This window comes from Apis florea, unplaced genomic scaffold (assembly GCF_048593485.1).
Source record: "Apis florea isolate Af1SG1 unplaced genomic scaffold, ASM4859348v1 contig_3587_pilon, whole genome shotgun sequence".
Classification (NCBI taxonomy): Eukaryota; Metazoa; Arthropoda; class Insecta; order Hymenoptera; family Apidae; genus Apis; species Apis florea.
The window spans coordinates 3,240,793-3,255,666 of NW_028256789.1; the positions used below are offsets into that span (position 1 = coordinate 3,240,793).

General features: G+C 31.4%; 2 protein-coding genes across 3 annotated transcripts; both read left to right on the forward strand.

The window, feature by feature from the left end:
• Positions 1-793: 793 nt before the first annotated feature.
• On the forward strand, positions 794-6,525 carry LOC105737309 (uncharacterized). The gene is made up of 16 exons (XM_086914511.1): positions 794-886; positions 983-1,142; positions 1,234-1,497; positions 1,568-1,781; positions 1,860-2,175; positions 2,298-2,605; positions 2,694-3,020; positions 3,091-3,405; positions 3,564-3,592; positions 3,755-3,861; positions 3,961-4,281; positions 4,396-4,694; positions 4,769-5,404; positions 5,484-5,997; positions 6,074-6,323; positions 6,398-6,525. The coding sequence occupies exons 1-16, from the start codon at positions 794-796 to the stop codon at positions 6,523-6,525; spliced, it is 4,281 nt and encodes a 1,426-aa protein (XP_086770637.1).
• A 127-nt stretch (positions 6,526-6,652) lies between these two features.
• On the forward strand, positions 6,653-14,871 carry LOC147656581 (uncharacterized). Of its 2 annotated transcripts, none has more exons than XM_086914219.1 (6): positions 6,653-8,339; positions 8,471-8,941; positions 9,014-12,942; positions 13,009-13,554; positions 13,647-13,868; positions 14,012-14,871. In XM_086914219.1, exons 1-6 carry the CDS (start codon positions 6,963-6,965, stop codon positions 14,157-14,159), a joined length of 6,693 nt encoding a protein of 2,230 aa, XP_086770345.1. In that variant the 5' UTR covers positions 6,653-6,962; the 3' UTR covers positions 14,160-14,871. The 2 variants fall into 2 exon arrangements, with proteins under 2 accessions (XP_086770345.1, XP_086770346.1); XM_086914220.1 differs by having other exon boundaries at positions 8,474-8,941.
• The last annotated feature ends 3 nt before the right edge of the window (positions 14,872-14,874 follow it).

The window sequence follows — 14,874 nt, forward strand, 5'->3', positions numbered from 1 at the left end:
ATATATATATATATAGTATATTTTATCCGATCGAATAAAAAAAAGAAAGAAATAAAATTATACTTTCATAAACGATAAATATCAATCATTAACCATAAATTTAATCGACATTGTCGAAAAAATAATTTCGATTATAGCGTGATTTATCAAATACAATTTCATTATGGCATTTTTCCAATTGGTATTGCATGCTAATCAATTAGAAAAAGTAAGGAAAGCTTACGAAGATGAAAAATTGACGTCGATCGATATTTGGAAAAGTGGCGAGCATCGATTTACAATAAAACAGCGAATTCGCCGAAGAAAATTATGGTTAGACCTTATATATGATAATAATTTTTATTTCATATCTATCGTAATTATTTTTGGAAAATCGAAACAGGATTAGAAAGAGGTTTAAACTGCTGGGTAAAAAAATCCTTACTTTTCTTTTTCGAGAAGATTCTTGGACGTATAAAAAAATAATTGCAATACGTACCGATGGTACATTGGAGAACTATATAGCAAAAAGTTTTGTTGGATTTTTTGGTGGAATATTCTTAACGTATATCTTTTTCATATTTTTCGTTTTTCAATTGCATTTTAAACTGTCGTCCGCAACATTCCTTTGTACGATAATAGGAACGATTCTCACCCTTGGTCTAGCATTTTCTCTTCGAGTTCGGTACGTGTATACCTAATTTTCTCAATTTGAATTCATTCGAAACATCAACTTATCCTTTAACGATATTTCAGATGCGTTGTATTTCTATTATTGCCGCAATTGTTCTCAAGACGGGGGAAGCAAGCATTAATGGCGTACGCGTTTATTTTAGCTTTAACTGGACCGGTGAAAAATACTTTGCACAACATGGGTATACTCTCAGAATCATTGTCTTGCGCGCAAGTATGCCAAATATACTACGTTGCACCATTTAATCCTTGATTCGCAATCGATCGTATGTATGTATAATCGATCGCGAGAAGCTCGTTTGTGTTTTAGGAACAGTTAAAAGAAGCGGTAAAGACCGTGGTGGATTTAGCGAAGCAGCCATTTTACGCTCTACGAGATGCAATATCGAAAGTTGTAAAGTCAGTGAAAGTAGTCGTAAAAAAGATAAAGCAAACTTTAATTGCGATTAAAAGGATCGTTCTCAGTATTCGTAAGTATTGAATTCAGCGTACGATATGCACAATTATTTTATATCAATTATTTGCAAAAATTTTTCTTAGAGTCTTTATCTCTCCTTTTAGTTAGAGTTATCAGTTCGGTATTCCAATGGCTTGGAAGTATCATAAATATGTGTAATAAAAAGTTGGGCACACCTTTCGAGAGGTGTCAAAACGTTTTTGAAGGTGCAGTGGCAGATTGCAAAGCAAAATTAGGACCGTATCTAGGCTTGGTTTGCAATATAACTTATATAGTCAGTACTCTGTGCTACATAGTGAAACCATTGGACTTTATTTGCATGCTTGTCTCTTATATCTCCGACGCTGTAGTCGGTGTCGTACGAAACAGTAAGTAGTCTTCGAATAAAATTTGATCGATCGTTTCGTAGATCGATTCAATCGATTGTTATGTTCGTAGAGATTAAAAAGTTTACAATGCACATGAAAGCGATGTTCTACGTTAAAGTTAAGTTCTCCCATTCGTTTCATTTCGAAACGAATCAAACCAAAACGATCAAGGAAGTGACCACGAATATTGGTAACGAAATACGATCGAGAACCGACAAAATCTTTGCAATTTTCGATGTCCTGAGTTTCGCCACGACCTTCTTCTTGTTCTTCGTAATACTCAAGTATGACAATATAATCGTTCTATCCGTAGAAGAATATTATGGTAATCGTAAACATGTATTCCATGCGCGTATTTCCAGAGTGTTGCATTATCGTTACAAATGGTTAACTAGCGAGCGTTACGATAATCGATACATAACCAATGATATACGTACTATCGATTTGATAAGAGCGCGACAAGACAAAGAGACAGTTTTGCCGCTCAATCCGCGAGAACAGAAAAGATATGCATCATTAACATCTGCTAAGTTGATCAAGCCCGAAAGGGTTAAATTAGCTAGATCTTTAATATTTTTAAGCATGGCGACGATGAAACTTATCACCTTCATAGCGATAGATTATAGTCTTTATTGGATATTAAAAATGATCCAAATCTATGGACGATATCAAAGTAAGGTAAAACAACGAGTTGTATTATTGCCATTATTTCATATATACATATATATATATATATATATATATATATATATATATATATATATATATATATATATATATTGTTATACGATCATTTTTAGGTGGAACGGCCAAGCGTGATAACTATTCATGTAGCGGGTGATGGATATTTAGCTGAACTTTATAGAAGCATCATAAAATCGTTTACACCTCATGAAAATGAAGCGGAAATAGATACCTTGCTTTGTCTTCCGGATCCTATACCTCCCAATACGGATAAATATGTCCAAATCATCATTATAATACTTTTATGCTGGCTGATAACTGTCTTTGAACCTTATGGTTTACGATTAAGACAAGTGGTCATGTGCCAATATTACCCTGACAGAGCGAAACAAAGAGCAATTTGGCTGTACAATCATATCATCAGGTATGAGTGATATCCTTTTCGTTTCTGTGTTGAAAGAGAGAAGAATTAAATTATCTTTTATCTCTAAAAAAAAAAAAAACGTGACTAGGTCAAGAGTGAGTTTTTTGAAGTTCGCTAGACGTCAATTGCGCCGAAAATTCGGTTTGAGCGGAGACGAAGTTGTCGAAAAAATGACATTAAAGGAGAAATTGTGGGCTATGTGTCCATTTTTGAACACGTTATTCCCATTAGAACAAACTGCATGTCTTCTATGTGGCGCGATCGAACGTCCTGAACACGAACCACATATTAAATGTCCAACACCTGGTTGCGTTGGTCTGTATTGCACGCAGTGTTTCGCAGATTTGCAAAAATTGTGCACAATTTGTCGAATGCCGGTGGAGTACGGTGATTTGACCGACATGAGTGAGGAGAAGTAAATCGTTTAATAATAAAAATATCTTAGTTCGATTTGTCAATTGTTACTAATAATTTTAAAATATTAGAGATTCAGAAATTGATGAACCAATAATAATACCATTAATACCTGAACCTGAAGAACCAGAAGTGGAAGAAGAAGAGATACCGGTGGAAGAAGAAGTGGAAGAAATTGTGGAAGAAGAAGAAGAAATAGAGATGATACCAGAGGAAGAAGAAATAGAGATGATACCAGAAGAAGAAGAAATAGAGATGATACCAGAGGAAGAAGAAATAGAGATGATACCAGAGGAAGAAGAAATAGAGATGATACCAGAGGAAGAAGAAATAGAGATGATACCAGAGGAAGAAGAAATAGAAGAAGAACCACCAATAGAGGAAGAACCACCAATAGAAGAAGAACTACCAATAGAGGAAGAACCGCCAATAGAGGAAGAACTACCAATAGAGGAAGAACCACCAATAGAGGAAGAACTACCAATAGAGGAAGAACCACCAATAGAAGAAGAACTACCAATAGAAGAAGAACCACCAATAGAGGAAGAACTACCAGTAGAGGAACCACCTATAGTCGAACCAGTAATAGAACCACCACCAGTAGAACCACCAGTTGAAAAACCAGATGTGTCTATCCTCAGTTTCGGTAAAAATTAATATATAAATACATATAAATTCAAGTATATTTTTAGATTACTAGAATTACTAATTTCATTAAAAAATTAATTGTCTTAGAATATCAGGAAGAAGAACCTCCAGAGGAACCTCCAGAGATTGTAAAACCGAGAATACCTTTTAAAGATGTGGAAGCACAAAGAATAAGAGACGACGTAACGATTCAAGTGCGTTTCAATTTAAGATGATGAAATTGTTTTTGGCTAATTTATAAATAAAATTCCTTTTTTTTTTTTTTTTTTTTTTTTCATTAAAATGTTATTTAGATATTTAACCAACCATTTGTAAAACTGTCATCCTCGAGCAGTGAATCAATGATCTCTCCCTTCGTTGTGAGGGCACGTAGAAAAATATGTGCCAAAATAAAAAAACGACCGATTGAGAAAGATTCCGATTCATCTACTTCAATCGCCGATACGGAATCCTGGACGAGCGAGATAGTCGACGAGGAAGAAGTAATACACATAGAAGTAGGCGACGACGAGGAAGAATTACTCCCGAGGGATCGACAGGATAAGAGGAAACTGGGTCGTATAAATAGAATCGTCAATGCAGTTGCAAGAATTCCTTGGCTCGGTAAAGGAGAAGTATGAATCACGCTAAATCTTCCAAATTTTTTCATATTTCTCTATCATTATTTGTTCGAAGACTTAAAGTTTCGCTGAAATATAGTTTTATTGCTTTGGCAGATTGACGAAAAGCCGCCGTGCAGAGGATTGCAAAAGAAACGTCCATCCCTTATGAATAAAATTGTCAGCATGCTTAGGAGAAAGGAATCAATGCCGATGCAATCATACAGAAGAGTTAGAAAGATAAAAGATTCCTCTTCCTCGTGTTCCTGCAACGATGAAAACGAGAGCCTGTTAAAAATAGAAGACAGAGCCACTGGGAATGTATATTTCGCTAAACGAATAACTAAAAGACCAACTATAGAGGATGATTGTGAAAATTTTAGCGAGATAGTCCCGTATGGAAGATTCGCCACGAAACAATTACCAAAGTAATTTTATATATTTAAAAAAAGAAAAATTAGAGTTATTTTTGAATATTTAATGAATATGCAATACGAAACAGGCATTTGGAATCCGCTGTGAAAGACACGTGTTATTTCGAGGTAGATGAAACTAAAAATTTACGTACACGAAAATGCGTTCGTCAAATGGAAGACGTTAAATCTGAATTATCAAGAGAAGATTTTGGAATTTCAGAAAGGAAACCTAGGATTTCGGGAGGATATCCTAGGTTTTCGAAAGGAAATCCTGAAAATTCTGAAATTACAAAAAGGAAATCTGGAATTTCGGAAGAAGAATTTAAAATTTCAAATAAAGTAACCAGAATATCGAAAGAAGAACCTAGAATTCCGAAAGAAGAAGCTAAAATTTCAAGAAAAAGACCTAAAATTTTCGAAAAAAGTCGTAAATTTTTAGAAGTCGTAAAACCTTTGGAAACCATAAAGCCTTTGAAAACTTTATGGTCATCGAAAATTAAAGAAAAAATTGATACAGATGAAGAAACGGAACTTGATGATATGGAACCCATAGAAATAAAAGTGGATAAAGCAACCGATTTACTACCGGATAAAAACAGATTCGTTCAAACAAAGTTTTATAAACACGACAAAGAAGATAAAAATGGTAGATCAGATACTAGAAATCCAGACGTAAAAAAGATTAGTAAACTTCCAAGGGAGTTAAGCAGGGAAAGGAAAAAGTATCGGGCAAGGTAAATGTTAAAATGGAAAGTGACGTAAACATATTGTTTTCAATGACTAATAATTGAAATTAATTAGGTGCAAGAAACATCATCGTAGCCGTTCGAAACGAAGAAGATGCAGTTGTTCAGAAGAATCAATATTAACAGACGATGAAGAAACATACGAGTACAAATCCAGATTAAAAAAACCATGTCGGTATGTTCCTGAAACACCTAGTAGAGAAAGAAGACAAATAAAAGAATGGGAATCGTGCGAAAATATTCATTTCCCATACGAATGCGAATGTTGTCCACGAAATTATAGAACGCATATTTATAAAAAGAGTTCTGAAATTCCTCGTGAATTTATTACGACAGAGCCAGAAGTAACAACGCGAAGACCCGAAATGCCTATGGTAAAAAGGTATTTACCTATGTATCAAACTCCAGAATTAATCGAAGAATTGAAAAGACACGATAGAATGAAATTAATTCAAGAAAAAGAAAGGAAAAAACAAAGACTTGGAAGCCCTTTTCGATGTTTAGACAGCTCAACGAGCAGTAGAATGGAGACTCAAAGGATCAATCCTTCTCTTGCATCTGAACGTTCGGTAAGCGTTGAAATTATAAGATTAAATACTTTGTTGATTTTTATAAAAATAAAAATAAGAATTATTTTGTTTTAAGTTCAAACTAATTCAGCAGGATAACAGATATCCTTATCAGGAGTCGCAAATTTATAAAAATGTCTTATGCGAATTTCAAAGAAGAATTGGATGTCGAGAAAGTCATAAATCTTGCGAAAGCATACCACTAATATGTTTGTCCGAAAAAGCAGATAAAAGTAAACGTGTAAAACAACTTTATCCAACCAAAAGTCAAAGTCAAAGAAAATCGGATTTGAAAAAATTCATTCGTAAAACGGTATTTAAAATAACTTGAAACTTGGATATTAATTATTACAATTTTTATATTTCTTTTTACATGTTTTAATTATTATTTTTTTTTTTTAGTCGCCTAAATGTAAACACAAGATGCACAAAGCAAATGTAAGGTTTAAACAAATGAAAAGTTGTGATTGCTCACACGATTCAGAAGTTTTAAGTGAAACATCCTCCGCTTGTAGTTGTGCCACATAAATCTTATACATCTACGAATGGAACAACAAATATATATATATATATATATCGCTTTTTATTTTGTTTCAATCACTATATACATGTTATGTATTTCTATTATCGAAAGTAAATCATATACGACACACTTCATTTTGGATTTTGATCAATGAAAAATACTTTCGATTGTTTTAAACTTTATATGTTATTAAAATGTATAACCTTTAATACAAATGTTTAATAAAAATGTTAGTTATGATAAATTTGAGATGAAATAAAAATTATTGTTTTTTGAAATATAAATAAATTTCGGCGATGTCGAAGGAAATGCAGAAGTTTCTCAAAAAACGAAAAAGGACGTGTATATTTGGACAATATATACACATATATGAAATTTGACAAAGGCAAATGTAAAAGGAAGAAATAGAATAGAAAATAATAGATATTTATAACATATTAAAATGTTTCTTGCTAAATTATTCCATCGTAAAACACCGGAACCAGAATTAAAATCTTTGGAAAAAGAAAATAATACATTATCTCCACCAGAAAAATTAGAATTTCCGAATCATATCAATCAAAATTTAGTTTATCCATTCCATACCGAAAAAGCAACGAGTTTTCCTCCTCCACTTTTGTTAGATGCAGCAGTGCATGCTAATCCTCAAACTATGATTGCAACAAAATCTGGCAATCCAAGAATGTTACAAACCAAAAATGGATATGAAGACATAATTAATATGAATGATAGGAAAGAAAATAGAGATATTAGAAGAGAAAACAAAGATATTAGGAGAGAAAACAACGATATTAGAAGAGAAAATAACGATACTAGGAGAGAAAATAACGATATTAGAAGAGAAAATAACGATATTAGAAGAGAAAATAACGATACTAGGAGAGAAAATAACGATGTAAGAAGAGAAAATAACGATACTAGGAGGGAAAGCAAGGATATTAGGAGAGAAAATGACATTAGGAGGGAAAATGATATTAGGAGAGAAAATGACGTTAGAAGAGAAAATGACGTTAGGAGAGAAAATGACGTTAGGAGAGAAAATGACATTAGGAGAGAAAATGACGTTAGGAGAGAAAATGACGTTAGGAGAGAAAACAATGATATTAGAAGGGAAAACAACGATATTAGGAAGGAAATCAATGACATTAGAAAGGAAATCAATGATATTAGGAGAGAAAATGATATTAGAAGAGAAAATGATGTTAGGAGAGAAAATGATGTTAGGAGAGAAAATGATGTTAGGAGAGAAAATGATGTTAGGAGGGAAAATGATGTTAGGAGGGAAAATGATGTTAGAAGGGAAAATGATGTTAGAAGGGAAAATGATGTTAGGAGAGAAACTGATGTTAGGAGAGAAACTGATGTTAGGAGGGAAACTGATGTTAGGAGAGAAACTGATGTTAGGAGGGAAACTGATGTTAGAAGGGAAACTGATGTTAGGAGGGAAAATGATATTAGGAGGGAAAGCAACGATGTAAGGAGAGAAATCAAAGATATTAAGAGGGAAATCAACGATATTAGAAGGGAAAATGAAATTAAAAAGGATGAAGTGAAAGATGAAGTCAAAGATGAAGTCGAAGATGAAATTGAGGATGAAATTGAGGATGAAATTGAAGATGAAAAAATATATTTGAATGATATTTGCAATTTGCAAACTTGCCCGAAGAAAGAATATATTTCTGAAATTTGTGAAAGTCCTTTAATAAAAGAAATTGTTAAATGTGAATCAGATTGTAAAATCAGTCCTATAAAATTAACACAAATGATCAATAGTTCGATCAAAGAAGCGATGCAGACTATTGTGGAGCAATGTAGAATGGTATTTAAGATGCAAGTATCCAAGATACTTAAATTTTTTACTAAATTTTTATTACCTATTTATGTGTAAATGAAATGAAGAGAATTATGTAATTATTTCAATATATATATACATATTTTTTTTTCAAAAAGCAGAAAGAAGAAAAGAATTTTGATAAGAAACTAGAAGAAAAGAATCTTGATAAGAAGTCGGAAGAGAAGAATTTTGATAAAAAGTTGGAAGAAAAGAATCTTGATAAGAAGCCGGAGGAAAAAATTGATAGATCAATCTGTTACGTTAAGAAAATTCCAGTAAAGATCAAGCGTGAACATCGAGCACGTGGGATTCAGGCAAGTCAAGAACATCACAATAATCGTTGCAAAATTACAAAATCGAATCGTCTTCAAGAAAAATATAATATTGCTCGTATGAATCTTAAAAAATTACACGAAGAACATGCAAAACGTTTGCGTAAAAAAAGGAAAGCACTTGAAGAGGAAAAAAAGAAAATCACGAAACAATCAAAACGTTCAAAATCATCGAGCAATGTGAAAACTGATAATCGTAAAATGACCGGAAATGTAAATATTTATATATGTTCGGAAGCTACTGAAAATGCTCAAGTAATTTTATTTTTTTCTTTATTGAAGATAGTTTTTATTAGAAATGTTCTAATTGATTGTTTTATTTGTTAGGAAAAAGGTAAGAAACAAGAAAAACCTCAACCATGCGCTGAATCTAGTTCAGAAACAACGACAGAATCGTCAAAAATTTCGTCGAGCAAGCTTGTTACTTGCATTCGAAATAAACGTAAAAAATCTGTAGAAAATTCATTGGACAGTCTCTCAAAGAAAGACGAAAGTAACGATACCAGTGTTATATGCAGTTGTAGTTCCAAATTTTCAGATTCGAAGAGCACAATAAAAGTAGATAGTAGTGATATTCTTGAAATTTGTCACGATCTTGATAAAGATGAAAGCTCGACAACAACCGAATCTACTTTGATCGAATGCAAATGCAAAGACACAAGTGTTAGCGATGTATGTGAAACAGTTAAAAAATCTTCCGATACATCTTCTGAAAAGCCTAAATTCATCATATGTGACAAAATAGAAAAACCTTGCTCCACGATATATCCTAAAAAAAATTTATCGGATTCAGAAAGTGAAGGATGGTCTTCGAAATCAACTAACAGCAATCGAGATATAAAATGTTTTCTACCTGATTCTTGGTCAGAAGAATTAGATCCTAATATGAATTATATTTGCAATAGTGAAACGAAACATAGTAAAATTGTTAAAAGTTTATGCAAATGTCGCAAAAAAGATCAAAAATTAAATAGTAGATATAATATGCGATGCAAATGTTGTCGTAAAAAACGTTCGTCTAAAGTAATTGATAAAGAATCATTGTTAATTTGTAAGTGCATAACAGAGGAGGAAGAGGAAGAAGAAGAGAAAAAATCCACAAAATGTGTACCATGTCCAGAATATTCTGAAAATAAATTTATAAAGTCTGTACCGTGTTCAGAATATTCTGAAAATAAATTTATGAAGTCGGTACCATGTCCAGAATATTCTGAAAATAAATTTATGAAGTCGGTACCATGTCCAGAATATTCTGAAAATAAATTTATGAAGTCGGTACCGTGTTCAGAATATTCTGAAAATAAATTTATGAAATCGGTACCATGTCCAGAATATTCTGAAAATAAATTTATGAAGTCGGTACCGTGTTCAGAATATTCTGAAAATAAATTTATGAAATCGGTACCATGTCCAGAATATTCTGAAAATAAATTTATGAAGTCGGTACCATGTCCAGAATATTCTGAAAATAAATTTATGAAGTCGATACCATGTCCAGAATATTCTGAAAATAAATTTATGAAGTCGATACCATGTCCAGAATATTCTGAAAATAAATTTATGAAGTCCGTACCATGTCCAGAATATTCTAGTGACAAATCTGTTGAATGTGTACCATGTCCAGAATATTTTGTCGACAAATTTGTAAAATCTGTACCATGTTCAGAATATCCTGAAGAAAAATTCATAAAATCTGTACCGTGTCCAGAATATCTTGTCGACAAATTCATAGAATGTGTACCATGTCCAAGCAAATTAAAGAAAGAAGAAGTAGATGAAATAAAAATAAAAAAGAAAGAGGAGGAGGAGGAAGAAGAGGAGGAGGAAGAGGAGGAGGAAAAAGAAGAAAAAGAAGAAGAAAAGGAAGAGGAAGAAGAAGAAAAGGAAGAGGAAGAAAAGGAGGAAGAAGAAGAAGAAGAAAAAGAAGAAGAAAAGGAAGAGGAAGAAGAAGAAAAGGAAGAGGAAGAGGAAGAGAAAGAAGAAGAGGAAGACGAAGAAGAAAAAGAAGAAAAAATAGAAAAAGAAAAGGTAGAAAAGGAAAAGGAAAGAGTAGAAAGGGAAAAAGAAAAAATAGAAAAGGAAAAGGAAAAAGTAGAAAAGGAAAAAGAAAGAATAAAAAAGGAAAAAGAAAAAATAGAAAAAGAAAAAGAAAAAGTAGAAAAGGAAAAAGAAAAAATAGAAAATGAAAAAAAAAAGGTAGAAAAGGAAAAAGAAAAAATAGAAAAGGAAAAAGAAAAAATAGATGAAGTAGATGAAGAGGAAAAAGAAGTCGAAAAGGAAAAAGAAAAAGTAGAAAAGGAAAAAGAAAAAATAGAAAAGGAAAAGGAAAGAGTAAAAAAAGAAAAAGAAGAAGTAGAAAAGGAAAAAGAAAGAATAAAAAAAGAAAAAGAAAAAGTAGAAAAGGAAAAGGAAAAAGAAAAAGAAATAGAAAAAAAGAAAGAAATAGAAAAAGAAATAGAAAAAGAAAAAGAAAAAGAAATAGAATTAGAAAAGGAAAAGGAAAAGGAAAAAGAGATAGAAGAGGAAAAAAAAAAAGAACTAGAAAAAGAAATAGAAAAGGAAGAAGAAAAAGTAGAAGAGGAAGAAAAAGAAATTCCACCAATAATAGATGAAAAATCAATTTTACCATCAAAATTAATGAGACCTGAAGCATTTGCACTTAGACAACTCTTGCAACAAACAAAACCTGCACCACCTATGATACCTTTTACACCTATTTCACCATATATTCCACGGAGAGTTCCAATAACCCCGCCGGATATTTTAAAAAAATACAAAGAAAAACCAAGACGACTAACTATTGAAGAAAGGAAAATACTTTTTCCAGAGGAAAAGAAAGTACCTCCTCCAGAAGAAAAGAAAATACCTCCTCCAGAAGAAAAAATACCTCCTCCAGAAGAAAAGAGAATACTTCCTCCAGAAGAAAAAATACCTCCTCCAGAAGAAAAGAGAATACCTATTCCAGAAGAAGAGAAAATACCTATTCCAGAAGAGGAGAAAATACTTATTCCAGAAGAAGAGAAAATACCTATTCCAGAAGAAGATAAAGAAAAATTATTGGAGAAAGAAATACTAGAAGTAAAACAAAGAGAAAAAACTTTCCAAGAAAGATTGAAAGAGTTTTTTATCAAAGGTTTTAAGAAAATGGGTAAAACTGATGAAACTCCAAAGAAAGAAAATAATAATAAGACTAAAACAAATACTAAAATTGAAATAAAAGATGCAGAAAAACAATTAGTAAGATTTACTCCCACTAAAACGAATCCACATATGGCAATGAGAATAGAGAGAAATCAGAAATTTCCTGTGAAATCGAATCCTGGAAATCCAATAAAACCGCCTAACCAAATTATATATGAGATACAGAAAATAAACAATAAGAACAATCCCAATTCTCCTCCTCCGCTGATAAAAGAAGAAATAAAAAATAATGCAAAAAATAAAATTTCTGATAAAGAAAAACAAATTTCTGATAAAGAAAAACAAATTTCTGATAAAGAAAAACAAATTTCTGATAAAGAAAAACAAATTTCTGATAAAGAAAAAGAAATTTCTGATAAAGAAAAACAAATTTCTAATAAAGAAAAACAAATTTACAATAATAAACAAAAGCAAAATCAATTGAAGTTACTAGATAAAGATATACCTGTTTCGTTAAATCAAAATAAAGTAACACATAAAAATTCTGAAAAACCTGAAAAGATACTTGAACCTCGAAAATCTAAAGATATCGCTCAAAAAGAAGTATTAAAAAAACCTGAAAAACCTCGAGACATTGCTCAAGACAAAGCTCAAAAAGAGGTAATAAAAAAACCTGAAAAACCTGCCATTCAAGAAAAGAAAGAAACTAAACCTAAAGTAATTGAAATAAAAGAAGAAGAAAAACCAATTAAAAAAATACATCCTGATGTATGTTCCGAAAAAGAAACTATCACGGTATGTACAAAGTCTTCCGGAATAGAATCTCATACAATATGTACAGATTCGAATTATGGAAAATATTCAAATATCCACGAATGTGTTACTACTGAAAAAAGTAGATGTAGTTGTTGTAATGCACCCGTACAGCAATATGATGCCGAACCTACAAATTACCTTAAAAGTTGTTTAAAAATGGAAAAGCAATGTTGTCATACCAATTCTCAAGAAAGTGCTTATCCAAATTCATATTATGATAGAAATTGGGATATGATTGATTGTAATTGTAGAAGAAAAATCCTTTGCAACAATTCTTGTAGATCACGAAACGAATTCAGGTAAATTTTTTATCTTTTGTTATAATATATATCATTGATGATTAAGTTTAATTGTTAATTGAACAGTTACAGACAGACAGATTATTACAAATCCCAAAATAAGTGGAACTGTACATCAATTAAAAAAAATGAGAACAATTCTGGATATTTGAAATCTATGTTTTGTCTTTATTGCGACAATCCTCGTGAAAAATGCACGTGTAGGACGCCCGTACGAAAGTGTTCATACTGCGAATTGCCTATAGATTTATGTACGTGTAAAGATCAGGAAATAATACGCGATGGAAGATCGATCGTGACTGAATCTGACAACGATCGTACCATGTTCATTACTGCATGGAAGCCCAGAGAAGAAGTACGGCGTTACTTTTCCAGAAATTTAACCGAACATGAAACCGATTCTATTAATGAATGCCGTTATTGTGAAAAACTCAAATCGCATAATTCTGATCTACCTTATCAACGATTGAGTGTATTTTCCGATGTGATGGATGAATTACAACAAAAAATAAGCGCGTCTACATGTTGTACACGATGTAAAAAAATTCCTTGCTGTTGTAACATAGAGAAAGAGGAGATAAGAGAAGATAGAAAGATAAAATATTGCACCAGGTATGATATATTTGACCGGAATTTAATTAAAGTAAAAATTATATATCACGCAATACTACACGTTCCTTTATCTTTTTTTCTTTTTTTCACAGTCCTAAAACGCGGCGAAAAATCATCGCAGTATGTATCGACAAATCAAAAAGTAAACTGCCTATTTGCAAATGCGAATCGAATCACACGAGAAGTGATAAACAGAAGAAAATAATAGTAGTTTGTCGCGTTTGCAAAGTATCACCTTGTAGATGCAAGAAGAACAAATCGACTCAGAAAAAATTAAAAGCAAAATGTTATTATTGCAAAAATTCACCTTGCGAGTAAGTATATCTAATAATTATATGAACGAAAGGAGGAAAGGAGAAAAAAATTTCGAAATTTCAACAATTTCCTCGATTAATTGCCCCGAACGTAGATCTGGTACTTCCAGTTGCTGATTTTTTTATTACATTCTTTGCTACAGCTGCATTACGACCAGAGAGCGCAACAAGTCGAGGCCATGCAGGTGCATTGATTCACCTTGTCGTACGAAAGAAAAGGAAAGCGTTCCATGTGGAAAAACATCCACGAAACCGAAGAACAATGACGAAAAGACAATTTGTGTGCACTAATATGACACCTGTGTGGTTACTTGACTTAGAAGTACAATGCACTGTTCAAGATTTTTAAACAAAACGGAAATATATATTGTTTATGTTCGTTATTGTGAAATGAATCTCATATGTTAATCTTTAGAACGAAGTTGATAAGTATAATATATTGTTTATTTATTTTATAACGATTTATATGATTCTGTTGCACTCTTGATCTTTTGTTTCTATAAGACAACATTTTTTTAATTCATTATCGAATGAAATCCCCGCTCTTATTCATAAAGTATAAAGAAATTTTCCAATGTTTTTTTTTTCTCTTTTTATAATTAATCAAAATTTACAATAACATAAAAATGTTCAGATAAAAATGTGATTAAAGAAAAATTAAAATGTATTTACAAAATATAATTTCGTAAATTATAATGCATGTTAATATAACCTAATAATTTCTATTATAAAAATTTTCAAATGAAATAAATATAATAAATAGTGATAAAAAATTAAAAATCTAAAGATTAAAACTAAATGAAATTAAAATTTCATTAATTTTCTTATACAAAAAAAAACTACTTAAATATAATAATTTTTTATGTTGAGGAAAAATATATAGTGATATGGATAAATAACATAAATGTTAAATGTATCTCTTATTTTGGTTTTAAAATTTTTTTAAAAACAAATTTTTGTGCAATTGTAACATTTTTAATAAAATGTTAAGAATATATTGCTATAT

Excerpts from the sequence above, each read along its gene's own strand:
- LOC105737309 (XM_086914511.1), top strand. The coding sequence starts at position 794 with ATGGCGTACGCGTTTATTTTAGCTTTAACTGGACCGGTGAAAAATACT. Across the intron at positions 4,282-4,395 it reads CTTGGCTCGGTAAAGGAGAA|CCGCCGTGCAGAGGATTGCA; the intron begins GTATGAATCACG and ends ATTGACGAAAAG. Across the intron at positions 6,324-6,397 it reads TAAAACGGTATTTAAAATAA|AGTCGCCTAAATGTAAACAC; the intron begins CTTGAAACTTGG and ends TTTTTTTTTTTT.
- LOC147656581 (XM_086914219.1), top strand. The coding sequence starts at position 6,963 with ATGTTTCTTGCTAAATTATTCCATCGTAAAACACCGGAACCAGAATTA. Across the intron at positions 13,555-13,646 it reads AAGATAAAATATTGCACCAG|TCCTAAAACGCGGCGAAAAA; the intron begins GTATGATATATT and ends TTTTTTTCACAG. Across the intron at positions 13,869-14,011 it reads TGCAAAAATTCACCTTGCGA|CTGCATTACGACCAGAGAGC; the intron begins GTAAGTATATCT and ends TCTTTGCTACAG.